Here is a 14,077-nt window from a genome sequence, read left to right on the forward strand (position 1 = left end):
TTAAGGGCACCTGAGGATTCATTGAATGATGTACTATAGCTTACTTAAGTATGTTCCTATTTTTGTTGTTACTGTTGTTAAGTAATATCGCATAAGACTCAGGGTTCTGACTCATAAGAACCCTGTGTAGGGTTTCCAAGGGGCAGCTGGTGGGTTTGAGCTGCCGACCTTGTAGTTCGCAGTCCAATGTAGATCCTATAGTGCCACACCAGCTTTGGTGTGTTCTCCCTCCCCCCACATTTCCTATCACATATAATGCTGTGATGAAAATTTTTGTGCAAACTCTTTTTCCCTTTCTAGTTCAAATTATTTCCTTGGAGTACATTTCTGCACGTGAAGTCATTGGAACAAAACTCTAATATTGTTAAGGCTGTTGGCGGTGTGTGTGTGTGTGTGTGTGTGTGTGTGTGTGTGTTCATTACTAGATAAATGCCTCTTTTTTCATGTCAGTGTGAAATGTTTGTATTTGGTGAAGAGGGAAGGAAATCTCTGTTTGCTGACTCATGTTTTTATTTTGCACTTTAAACTGATAAGGCCACTTAACTTTGGACATAAACTAAGTCAGGAAGTACAAAAAGGGCAGAAAAAAGTAAAAAATCAGTTGTCTTGCCAAGGCCACAGTATCAAGGGCTCATTTGAGTTTCTGGTATCAGATAGATTGCTTGTTTGACTTGTAATTTTTAAAATATTAGGCAAAATTTAGTTACTAGTGTGCGTTTTGTTGTGTCTAGTACTGGGCTTGTGATGTTGCCCTGCTAGTTTCTTACAGGACATCAAGACATAATCCACCACTCAACTGGCCCCTGAAGTTTGTAGAGACAGTAGTTGTTTCTCCCGTTATGGAGAGGTCTTCCTGCATTGGATTGAGCGTATTGTCTGAGCAGTCTGTCTGAAACAATGTGATCACATCGATCCTCTGATTTTAAACTTCCAGTTGTCCACAGAAAAAGATAGACTCTTGACACTCTTGCCCAGACTTTCTTATCACCTTGGTGTATTGGGGGTTTCAACCTACCCAGATGCCCCTCAGGAGACAGGTCTGGGAATCTGCTTCCCAAAAGTCATGACATTGAAACCCCACTGGAGCAGTTGTACTCTGTACTCTTGAAGTAGCCATGAATGCGGATTGATTGTACAGCAGCTGACAGCATTGTCCCCAACCAGATTAAATCCCATCACTTCTATTGCATGTGTATTAGCGCTAGCAATTTAGAAGAGTGGTTAAAAAGTACAGGGTCTAGAGCCAGACATGCAAGTTTCAAATCCTGGCTCTGCCATGGACATTTGGGTATGTAACTTTGGACAGGTTATTTAAACTTTTTTACTTAATTTTCCTGGTGTGGCACTGTAGGACAAACGTACTGCTAAACGTAAGGTCGGTGGTTCAAACCCACCAGCTTCTCTTCGGATATCTGATACAGAGTCCGTATCTGTAAAAGAGGAACCAGCTACCATCTGGTGAACAAAGCCCATCATGTAAGTGGGCACTCAAAATGTTAGCTGTTTTTTGTTTTGTTTTTCTTCCCCAAAGTGTGCTTATCCTTTAAGGCTTTGGGAAAACTGTTTAGTTTCCCTGGAATTGATTGTTCTTTTATTCTCAGTTTTTATATATTACTGCTTTTATCTGTTTTATCACACTGCCTGAGTCTCTTCTTATTCCTCTGCCCTTGGTCAACGATGGGACAGCCATGCATGGCATTCCTTCTGGCTGAGGCCCTGGAGATGGTTCAGGAAAACTTCTCAACATAGCCTTTCCCAGTTAGCGCACAGGGCACACAGTTATTCTGTCAGATTGTAGTCTCTCCAAGATGCCAGCTTTAAATCCCCTCAGTATCCCCTGGGTCTAGCACTGTGCCAGGTGTTACAGGCTCTCAGCACAGCTTTGTTTGATCAGTGTCCATTTCAGTAGTGAACACAGAAGTCTAGAATGGTCATTCTTAATTCCTTTTTCCTACCCAAACACACTTGCCTTATGTAACAAATTTCATCAGCAATAGTTTCAAACCTTTCCAAAGTATTTTTTATACACACTTACTACTCTTTCTGTTTAAAATCATTGCTTAAAATATATGGCAGCCATTTCAGAGCAGAAGTAAAGACCATAGGAGCATATAACTAGAAATACATTTCCTCAATGAGTTGTGGCTAGAGGACTACAAAGAAACTCGTTTTTTTTGCAAAGCTAACCTCTATGAAAAGTAAATGATCATATCAATTGGTACATTCTGACCAAATGTAAACTGATGATAATGTAGTCTTTGCTTTTCTTTCCTTTTCTGTAAATGTAAGAACTCCTAAAGGACTTCCCATGTTGTTGTTGTTAGGTGCCATCGAGTCGGTACCAACTCATAGCGTCCTATGCACAGCAGAATGAAACACTGCCCGGTCCTGGGCCAACCTCCTATTGTTGCCACATTTGAGCCCATTGATGCTGCCGCTTTGCCAGTCCATCTCACTGGGGGTCTTACTCTTTTTCTCTGACCCTCTACCCTACCAAATACGATATCCTTCTCCAGCAACTGACACCTTCTGACAACATGTCCCAAGTATGAGAGATGAAGTTTGGCCATCTTGACCTCCCAGGAGCACTCAGGCTGCACTTCTAACACAGATCTGTTGGTTCTTTTGGCAGCCCATGGCACTTTCAATATTCTCCTCCAACACCATAACTCAAAAGCATGAATTCTTCTATAGTCTTCCTTATTCACTGTCCAGCTTTCGCATGCATATGAAGTTATTGAAATACCATGGTTTGGGTCAGGCGCGCTTTATTCCTCAAGCTGACATCTTTGCCCTTGAACACTTTAAAAAGTTCCTGTGCAGCAGATTTGCCTAATGCAATATGTTGTTTGATTTCTTGAATACTGGTTCCATGAGTGTTGATAGTTGATCCAATAAGAGTGAAGTCCTTGACAACTTCAATCTTTTCTCAGTTTATAAGAATGTTGTTTTTTGGTCCAGTGGTAGGATTTTTTTTTTTTTTTAATCTTTCCACAGAATCAGCTTTTGATCTTGTGGTTTTTTCTCAATTATACATTTGGGGGTTTTGTTAGTTTTATACTTTGTTTCTATTTTCATTGCCTTCTGCTTTCCTTGGGTTTAATTTTACTCTTTTTAAGAAGTGCAGTGGATAAATAGAACATTAGTTTTCAGTCTTTTTTTCTTTTTAATGTGTCATTAAAAAAAAACTAATACTGTTGTATCAATTCTGACTCATGGTGACCCCTTGTGTGTAACAGCTGTGAGTGGAGGATTACAAAGAAGTTGTCATTCTTGTTCTTTTGGCAACTGTTCATGGGTTTTCATTGGCTAGTTTCAGAAGTAGATCCCCAGACCTTTCAATCCTAAGGCACTTCTAGGTGGACTTCACCTTCCACCTTTTGGTCATCATTAACCATTTGCACTACTCAGACAGACTCTGGTATATATATGTAAGACTGTAAATTACCCTCTAAGGGTGGCTTGAGCCATATCTCACAAGATTTTATGTGTCACATTCAGTTAAAAATACTTTTTAAATATTTTAAATATTTACTTTTTAAATATTTACTGTGATTCCTTTTACCAGTCGCTGGAGAAGGATATCATGTTTAGAAAGGTGGAGGGTCAGAGAAAAAGAGGAAGACCCCCAACAAGATGGATTGGCCATCCATGGACTCAAGCGTGGCAACAGCAGTAAGATTGGCCCAGGATTGGGCAGTGTTTCATTTAGCTGTGAATCGGTACCAAACTTGATGGCACCTAACAACAACAACAGCTGGTTAATTACAAGTATGGTTATTTTCAGTAACAGTGTTTTTGCTATTGACTTCTTAATTATGCTATGATAAAAGGAAGTAGTCTGTATGATTTTATTCCTTTGATAATATGTTGAGATTTGTTTTGTGCTCCATTACATGGTCAATTTGGGTTAGTATCTCATCCGTATTTGAAAATAGTACCTACTGTAGAGTTGTTGGGTTCCATGATCATCTATGTATATGAAGAGGATCAAGTTTGTTAAACATGTTGTTAATCTTCTAGATCTTTTAAATTCTGTTTGCTTGCTTTATCAATTACTGTGCTAGTCTCTCACTATGATTGTGAGTTTGCCATTTCATAATTTAGTTTTCAGATTTTGTTTTATGTGTTTGGGTTTGAGACTGTTATTGTTGTTATTAAGTGTAATTGAGTTGGTTCCGACTCATACCGACCCTGTATAGAGTTTTTAAGGAGCAGCTGGTAGATTTGAACTACTGACCTTGTGGTTTGTAGTCCAGTGCTGATCCACAGTGCCACACAAGAAGTGCCTTGTTTTTCTCCCTCTGGTGGTACTTCTTGCCTTAGAGCAGGGGTGGAGAGCCTTTTTTCTGCTAAAATATCATTAGCGGGCCATATAAAATTATCAGCTTAGAAATTATCCTGCTGTATTTGGTCAAATATTTAATTAACCCAGGTGCTCCTCAGAAACCCTATGCAGGGTTGCTGTGGGTCAGAAACGACTCAGTGGCACTTAACTACAACAAAGGAGTTCTGAAGTCCTGGTGTAACACTGTGGGTTAATGCGCTGAACTGCAACGTTAATTTAAACCACATGGTCAGCAGTTCAGGCTCACCAGTCACTCCTCAGAAACCGTATACAGGGTCGCTGTGGGTCAGAACTGACTTGATGGCACTTAACAACAACAACAAAAGAATTCTGGTAGTATAGTGGTTACGAGTCAGGCTGTTAATCTCAAGGTCAGCAGTTCAAAACTACCAGCTGTTCTGTGGGAGAAAGATGCGGCTTTCTGCTCCCATAAAGATTTACAGCCTCTGAAACCGTAGGAAGAGGTCACTAAGAGTTGGAACCAACTCCATGGCACACTACCATCACCACCAAAGGAGTCCAGTGTTGCAAGATTGGCATTTTAAACTCACCAGCCGCTCCTTGGAAACTCTATACAGGGCCCTTATGGGTTGGAAATGGCACTTAACAATAAGAGCAGTGTGATGGAGTCCTGGTGTGGCGCTGCAGGTGAATGGTTTGGATTGCTAAGTTGGTGTGAACTGCAAGGTCATTGGTTCAAGCTCACCAAGTCGCACCACAGAAACTCTATACAGGTTTGCTATGGGTCAGAGCCGACTCTACAGCACTTAGCAACAATAGTGTGATGGCTAGAACTGTGGTTTCCTTGGCAGGGCCAAACCAAATGATTTCAAAGGCTTTATATGGCCTGCGGTCTGGACGTTCCCCACTCCTGTTCGTTATCCTTTGCATAATGTATCATTTTTCACTCTGTTCCTTTCAATCTTTCTGTGTCCTTATGTTTAAGATGTGTCTCTTGTAATACCATATAGTTAGGTAGTGTTCCCCAACCCCATCTTCTAATTGCCATGTTCAGTCTTTAGTATTTAATTACTGATATTTTCAGGATTCGATTTAAATTTTAGTAATTATTTTCTATGTGTCCCATCTATTACATGCTCCTTCTTTTGCTTTTATATGTTTTGGATTATTCACATTTAAAAATTAATTTTAGCACTTCTCTTACCTTGTGGCACTGTAGGATAAGCATTGGACTGCTTACCGTAAGGTTGACAGTTGAAACCCACCAGCATCTCCTCAGGAAGCCTATACAGGGTCACTGTGAGCCAAAAGGTACTCAATGACTCTTAACAACATTACCTTTTTATGTGTTTTTTTTTTTAATTATTCTTTTAGTAGTTGCTTATGACACTGAAAGTTATAAGTGTTTCTTGAAGCCCCCTTGTATTTAGACACAGGAAAATACTGAAAATACAGAAGTATTATGTATTTTTATCAAATAATTTTATTATTGTAATTGTTAAGTGCCATTGCATCAATTCTGACTCATAGTGACTCTGTATAGGATTTCTGAGGAGAGACTGATGGGCTTGAACCACCAATCTTGTATTTAGCAATCCAGTGCTTATCCTCCAGCCCCAAATGATGCACCCATGTAACTGATGCGTCCACTTATATAACGTGGAAATTGGCGTAGCATGTTTACTGAAATAATGCATGGGGGAAGTTGCACAGTTTACAAAAACAAATAACTTTTTATTATTTATGTTAAAATGTGGAATCTTATTATAAATAAATGCTTTTACCATAGCTTGGGCAATGCAAAGACCTTTGAAGTCTCACTTCATTTACCCCTTCCTGCTTTTTCTGCTCTTATCATGCATTTTAATTCTACCTATATTTTAAGCACCATAGACATTTCTTTCATGGTTTTGTAAGGTCAGTATTTATGTAACCTTACGTATTTACCCTTTGCTCTTCATTTTTTTCCTGCTTTTTTCTAGGATCTTTTTTCTTATCCCTAAAGTGTTAGGACTTCTGGTGTGGCACTGTAGGATCAGTACTAGACTTCAAACCACAAGTTCAGCAGTTCAAACCCACAAGTTGCACCTTGGAAACCCTATACAGGGTCTCTATGAGTTGGAACCAACTCAACAGCACTTAACAACAAAGTATTTTGGTTTTTATTTGTTTTAATTGTCAATCTTCTAGCCATTTTTTTTTCAGGTTTTGTAGTTGGAATGCAACTTTATTTTGCAATCATATTTGAATACCTTTTTTTTCTCTAAGTATGAATTTTACATTGCCAGCTATTTGTGTTTGGCATGTTAAACATGCCATTTAGTTGTCCTCTTGTACTCATTGTTTCTATTGAAAAATCTGTCAGTTTTATTGTGTTTATTGGAAGGAAATATGGTGGTCTTTGAAGATTTGTTTTCAGCAACTATACTATGATATATTATTTTTTGGAGTGCTGGTGTGGCACTATAGGATAAGCACAGAGCTGCTAACTACAAGGTTGCTATGAGTCAGAACTAACTGGATGGTACTTAACAGCAACACTATGATTTAAAATTTTTTTTTTTTTTTTAAGATTTGTAGAACTTAATGAATATTTGACTAAATGTCAGTCATTGGTTTTGAAAACTTATTGGTCTGTATCTAAATACGAGGGGGCTTCAGAAAGTTCACGGAAAAATTTCATTATCTCTTAATTCCATTTTCCATGAACTTTTTTTCAAGCCCCTTCATAACACTTTTGCCACATCTTTTCTCTTCCTTTGGGTCTGAAAATATATGGCGTGGCACTGTAGGATAAGTACTGGACTGCTAACTGCAGGGTCAGCTGTTCAGACCCACCAGACACTCCTCGCAAACCCTATACAGGGTTGCTTTGAGTCAGATATGACTCAGTGATACTTAACAACACAGCAAGTGATTTTTATGTATCTTACGACCCAGGATCCGGCAGTGTTTTGTTCTGCTGTGCATAAGGTCGCTATGAGTTGGTACCAACTTGATGGCACTTAACAACAACAACAACACTGGCTCTTCAGTTTTTTCCCCTTTATTTTCAACCTTTCCCCCCTCCCCATTTGTGCTTGATGATGGATATTTTTTAACTGATCTTGTGCTATTAAAACCATCTTGCTGAAGTCTTCTTTCAAGTTACTATATACTTCAGGCTTAGAATTTCATTCATTTCTTCTTTTCTAGTGTCCAGTACTCTGGTGAAAATTTCTGTCTTGTCTTCTGTTTCCTTGAGTACATTAATCCTGTGTTACTGACATATTTTACATGTCTGCGTTTGTTAACTCTACTATGTGGGTCACCTTTTAGGACTGCTTCTCTTCTGTTTTGGTCATTTGGTCCTGTCTCCTAGCATGCATGGTAACTTTTCATTGATTTATTTACATTGTAAATACAAACTGAGAGAGGCCATAGGTGAGCTGTCTTCCTCTGTAAAGACAAGTTGATATTAGGTTTCCTCTTACACAAGACCTACTCCCTCAGAGGTCTCAACAGAAACCTAGGATCCTGGAGTATTTCTTCCTCTTCAGCAGGCCCCCACCTTCATCATTTATTTAATTTTGTTCTCCTCAACACAGACTACGGAAAACTCTCTTTAATTTTTCAGCTTCTTAGTTTCCACTTTCTGACTGGCTGCTGGGCTGTCCCTGCTGGAGCATCAGCAACTGGCAAGTGACTTGAGAGGAAAACAGGGAAGAATGCTCAGTGCTTTTTCTTTCTCTCCAAGATCCTGGCGCCTCTCTAGTCCTGGGTACCTTCTTCGCTCTTTGAGATCTTGAAAGAGCTGGTTTTGTTGTTAGTGGTGGTTATTTGTATTTTATTACGCTTTTATAGTTAAGCTTGGCAGGAAGTCTGTCTGACACATGCTGCGCCATCTTAACCAGAGTTTGCATAAAGTTAATTAAGTTCTTTCACCCCTTGTGTTCTCATCAGTTGAAACCTAGGAGGCTTAAGTGAGGCAACCTTACTAAAGGGGGTTAGGTAGAGAGTGTGCCTTCAATGTGTCTTCTTCTTTTCATATCAATAAAAAGCAAAAAGTTTGTTTAAAGTGGTTATAAACTTTCCACCTTACTTAACTAACCCAAAGCCTCAAGCTTGAATATTGTTGTTGTTAAGTACCTTCAAGTCAGTTCCAAACCCTGTATATAGGGTTTCTGAGGAGCAGCTGGTGAGTTTGAACCATTGGCCTTCAGGTTGAGACCGACCCTGCAGTCCAGTGCTTATCCTGCAGTGCCATGCCAGACTCCTTCATACTGGATGGTGATGTTTGTGTTGTGGAGTCGGTTTGTGACCCTATTGTATAGGGTTTCCGAGGCTATAAATCTTTATGGGAGCAGAAAGCCTCATCTTTCTCCTGTGGAGCAGCTGGTAGTTTCGAACTGCTGACCTTGAAGTTAGTAGCCCGACTTGTAACCTCAACATTACCAGAGATAGGCACCCTTAGATGTTGCTACATTTCTATGGTAGAACTTTTAGCTACCCTTTCTTTTAGCAGCCCCAAACAGAGCTGTTAAGACTAAGGTGTTTTTATCCTTTCCTGTTGCTTTCTGATTTTCTTGATTGAGGTGTGATTTCAAATGTACTTTTACATGTTATAAATGAATCTAAATATAAAACACTACAATATCTGTTGAGACCTTGAATTTTTTTACTGTACCGCACTTAACAGAGGCCTGATGCATGGCACTTCAGGATAATGCACTGGACCATAAGGTCAGATTGAACCACAAGGTCTGTGGTTCAGACCCACCAGATGCCACTCGGAAACCCTATACTTGATCGTTAAGAGTGGGAATGGACTCAATGGCACTTAAAAACAATAAACAACAATCATTGATTATATCTCAGTACCCATGTAAACAATGACATATTTACTCTTTATGTTTCTGTTTATTCATCCTGTAAAATGGCAATAGTTGTATTAACCTAGTTTAAATGGATATTAAAGTATAAAACCACCATAGTACAATAAAGCACTTAAAATAGTATCCAACACTTAGTATTTGGGGAATGTAGTGGTTGCATATGATAAGCAGTAGACTTCGAACCACAAAGTTCATGGTTCAAACCTGCAAGCCTCTCCACTGGAGAAACGTGATTCTTTCTGTTCCTGTGAAAATGTAAAGCCTCGGAAACCTTATACAGGGTCACTGTGAGTTGGAACCGACTCGACCGCACTTAACAACAACAACTTAATATTTGCTTAATAAATGGAGGTTGTGTGATGGGGATAATTTATTTTTATTTATTTATTTTTTTATCTTTTTTCTTTTCTAGGTGTTGCCTTTGGATTGCTTTTTGAAGCACTTGGAGTGGTAATTTCTGCTTTTTAGGACCTCAAAACGAACAGAAATTATCCTATGTAAATAAAGTGAAGCCTCTTCTGCTGTCCTTTTGCATCAGGAGACCCCTTTATCTCACATCCCCAAGGAGTGTACATCAAGTGCAGTCATTATGAATGTGACAAGTTTATTTTCCTTCACAAGTCCAGCCGTGAAGAGACTTCTTGGGTGGAAACAGGGTGATGAAGAAGAAAAATGGGCGGAGAAAGCTGTTGATGCTTTGGTGAAGAAACTGAAGAAAAAGAAAGGTGCCATGGAAGAACTGGAGAAAGCCTTGAGTTGTCCGGGGCAACCAAGTAACTGTGTCACCATTCCTCGGTCTCTGGATGGCAGGTTGCAAGTGTCCCACCGCAAGGGACTGCCCCATGTCATTTACTGCCGTGTGTGGCGCTGGCCTGATCTTCAGAGCCACCATGAACTGAAACCACTCGAATGCTGTGAGTTTCCATTTGGTTCCAAGCAGAAAGAGGTCTGCATCAATCCCTACCACTACAAGAGAGTAGAAAGCCCTGGTAAGTGAATCCTCTGATACTGAATGGTGTGTGTGCCAATAGCAGATTTGTCTTTTCTTTTTTATTATTGAGATAATTCCTTTTCATATTTTTAGTTATAATTTTAAGATATTGGGAGAAGTTAATAGCTATATAGGTTTGCCAGCCTTTCAGTGTTTCATGCATGCTAACTCCTGAGTCTGTTTGAATTAATGCTATGTCCTAGGAGGAAAGCTATCCAAATTGTCATTACAAGACAACTTTTAGTAAATTGTCTTCATTCTGAATTTAATTTTTCTGTTGCCCTTTGGTTCTGTGCATTTCTCTAGACTTCATTTGGCTGTAAAATGATTACGGGAAAAGGCAGTTTGGAAAGTCAGGGAGCCAGGGTGCTGTGGTCCATGTAACTGGAATGGGAAGTACATCAGGAGGACTCTTGTCAGGACTGTTACCACTTCATATTGAAGAGTAGCATGCTTGATGGTCTCCAGTGGACTGTAACTATGACACATTCCCCGTGGAGGATATGAAGGAATGATTGTCTCTTACAAAATCACTGGATACTATTAATTTATAAGATATTACTAGTTTCCACATGTATGAACTTTTGCGGGGGGTGGGGGAGGCGGGGGTCAAGCCATTTTGCCAGCACTTAACAACATATATAAAGGAATTCTGGTATGGTGCTGTAGAATAAGCACTGGACTGCTAACTGCAAGGTTAGTGATTCAAACTTGCCAGTCGCTCTTTGGAAACCCCAGGACCTATACAGGGTTGCTATGAGTCAGAACCAATATAGTAAAGGATATATTTTAATGTATTATGGTTTTACCTTCAAATTAGAATCCGCATTTACACGGTTGCATCAGTGAGGGAATGACCAAGCCATTTTAAGCATTTAATTCTATCATTGTCATATTGGAAACAATTTTGTCAGTGGGTTAGGGTTAGGGTTAATAGTTAGTGGGTTACCTAGCGATTACATGGATCTTTGAATCACATGGTTTACCTTTCAGAAATTCACATTCTGAGACAGAGACTGGTAATTGGTGTTTTTAGCGGACACTTCAGGTGATACAGCTATTGTATTGGTGTTTGAGAACAATTGAACTAGATCATATAATGTGGTTTTCAAGCAAAAGATAATTTTATGTTTTATGGTTTGTTTTTAGAATATTTAAGACATACAAAAAGAGGTTTAAAAACTCAGGAATAGTGTAACGAATAAGATTATACATAAAACTGAAACCTGAATTTATGCCTTTCTGAGATCATTCACTTTTTCAGTAACCAGTATTCTAAATTTGATGTTTATCTTTCCCTTGCATGTCTTTGTACTCTTATTACATAGGTATAAATCCATAACAATATGTATTATTGTTTTCTGTATTTATAAATTTTATGTAATGGTATTAGAGAGTATGCTTACATAATTTACTTTGTTTTCATTTAACATTGTTTTTGAGATTTCTAGATTATACGCTTTAGGATTATTTTGTCAAAATCTATGGAAAACTCGGGATTTTATTGGACTCATTTAAGGAGTATTGACGTAGTTACATTATTGAATTTAATATTTTAAACATTTACATAAGGCTTTACAATGTTTTCCTCTCAGTACTTGCGCAACTTTGGTTTGATTTATTTCTATACAACTTAATCTCTTGTATTTTTATTGTATCATTTTAAAAAGGAAATTTTTTGTTACAATTTTCTTGGTTAGGCATACAGTTGAATTTTTCCAGCATCCTTCCAGAACTCTTCTTATTCGAATGCAGACAATTTTCATTGCTTATTATACCAGTTCAGGAGCTGTGGTAGTCTAGTAGATTACAAGCTGGGCTGCTAACCTCAAGGTCGGTCGGTCATTTGAATCTACCATTCACTCTGTAGAAGAAAGATGAGATTTTCTGCTCCCATAAAGATTTACAGCCTCAGAAACTCTATATAGTGTCTTCCATGAGTTTTAGCTGACTCCACAGCACACACCCACCACCACTACCATACCAGTTACATAGTTGTGTGTTGTTGTTTTTCAGAAAAAAAAAAATAAAGAAACACAGAAATACATGTTCTTATTGTAGCCAACAATTCAGATGGGGCTAAAAGTTTGGGAGAATAAAAATTAGTGTGCTATAATATGTACAAACAAGGTTATTTGGGTACATGATTGTTTGATCCCTATAGTATAGTGTAGTATAGTGATTTTAAGAAATCCATAGTGAAGACTCCTAGTGTGGTGCTGTAGGGTAACCAGTGGGCTGTTGACTGTAAGGTCGGTGATTCAAACTCACGAACCATTCTTTTGAGACCCTATACAGGGTCACTGTGAGTCCAAACTGCCTTAATAACACTTAACAGCATAAATAAGGAGTCATGGTGTGGTGCTATAAGATAAGCACTGGACTGCTAACCACAAGGAGAATAGTTCAAACCCACCAGCTGCTCCTCAGAAACCCTACTCAGGGTTGCTATGAGTCAGAGCTGATTTGCCAGCACGTAACAACATACATAAAGGAATTCTGGTATGGTTCTGTAGAGTAAGCACTGGACTGCTAACTGCAAAGTTAGGGCTTCAAACTTGCCAGTTGATCCTTGGAAACCCCAGGACCTATACAGGGTTGCTGTGAGTCAGAACCAAATTGATGGCAGTTAACAACATAAATAAGGAATCTTGGTGTGGCACTATCAGATAAGCACTGGACTACTAACCACAAGGACATTGCCTCAAACCCAGCAACTGCTCCTCAGAAACCTTATATAGGATCACTGTGAATCGGAACTGACCTGACGACACTTAACAACAACGTACTTAACAAAAGGAGTGCTGGTGGTATTGTGGGATAAGCACTGGCTTACTAACCACAGGGTTGGAAGTTCAAACTTACGAGCTGCTTTATAGAAGAAAGAGGAGGCTTTCTGCTTTGTAAAGATTTAGAGCCTCGGAAACTTCACGCAGGGTTGGAACCAACTCAGTGACATCAAACAACGATCGCATACATAAAGAAAGGAAATCTAGTAGTGCCATGGATTAAGCGCTAGGCTACTAATCACACAAGGTCTGCGGTTCTAACCCACCAGCCTCTCTAGGTGGGAAAGAAATAAGAGATTCTGGTATGGCACTGTGGGTCAGTGCACCAGACTGAAAAGCCATTTGAACTGCAGGGTTGGTAGTTCAAGCTCACCAGATGCTCCTTGGAAACCTTATACAGTGTTACTATGGGTCGGAACTGATTTGACGACACTTAACAACAACAACTCCTGTAAAGATTTACAGAGTCAGACACCCTAAGAAGCAGTTAGTCCTACTTTGTCTTTTTGCTTCGACTCAATGGCAGTTTTTGTTTTGTTTTGTATATAGTAGCCTTGTTGGCACAGTGGCTGAGTGCTGACTGCTGACAGAGGTGGGTGGTTTGAACCCACCAGCCATTCTGTGGGAGAGATATGTGACAGTGTGCTTCTATGAAGATGACACCCCTGGAACCCTTATGGGGCAGTTCCACTCTGTGCGGTAAAATGGTCGCTATAGGTTGGTGTTGTCCTGATGCAGGCAGCAGGTGTTTATATACAGGAGTTGAAACTGAGGGACATAGAAGTTAAAAGTGTCAGATAACTATGAAATGAGACACCTTTTGATATGGAAGCATTTTGAATTCAAGTCAGTGTTCCTTCAGTAAATTACGAATCAGGCTGCGAACCTTAAGGTCAGCAGTTCAAAAACTACCAGCTGTTCCACGGGAGAAAGATGAGGCTTTCTACTCCCGTAAAGATTTACAGCCTCGGAAACCCTGTACAGGGTCGCTATGAGTCGGAACCGACTCCACGGCACATCATCACCACCACCACCATTTAGTAAACACCAGAGTTGGAGTCCTGGTGTGGCGCTGTGGATTAATGTGTCGGACTGCAAAGTCAGTGTGAACTGC

General features: G+C 39.4%; 1 protein-coding gene across 2 annotated transcripts in view; it reads left to right on the forward strand.

The window, feature by feature from the left end:
* The window catches only part of SMAD1 (SMAD family member 1), a 126,322-nt gene that overhangs the window by 41,029 nt on the left and 71,216 nt on the right, over positions 1 to 14,077 (forward strand). For both annotated transcript variants that reach the window (XM_006872271.1, XM_006872270.1), the window contains exon 2: positions 9,596 to 10,172. In XM_006872271.1, coding sequence (XP_006872333.1) covers positions 9,773 to 10,172 — 400 coding nt within the window. In that variant the 5' untranslated portion in view covers positions 9,596 to 9,772. The remainder of the gene's footprint in view (positions 1 to 9,595; positions 10,173 to 14,077) is intronic.

Source organism: Chrysochloris asiatica, unplaced genomic scaffold, assembly GCF_000296735.1.
Source record: "Chrysochloris asiatica unplaced genomic scaffold, ChrAsi1.0 scaffold00190, whole genome shotgun sequence".
NCBI lineage: Eukaryota > Metazoa > Chordata > Mammalia > Afrosoricida > Chrysochloridae > Chrysochloris > Chrysochloris asiatica.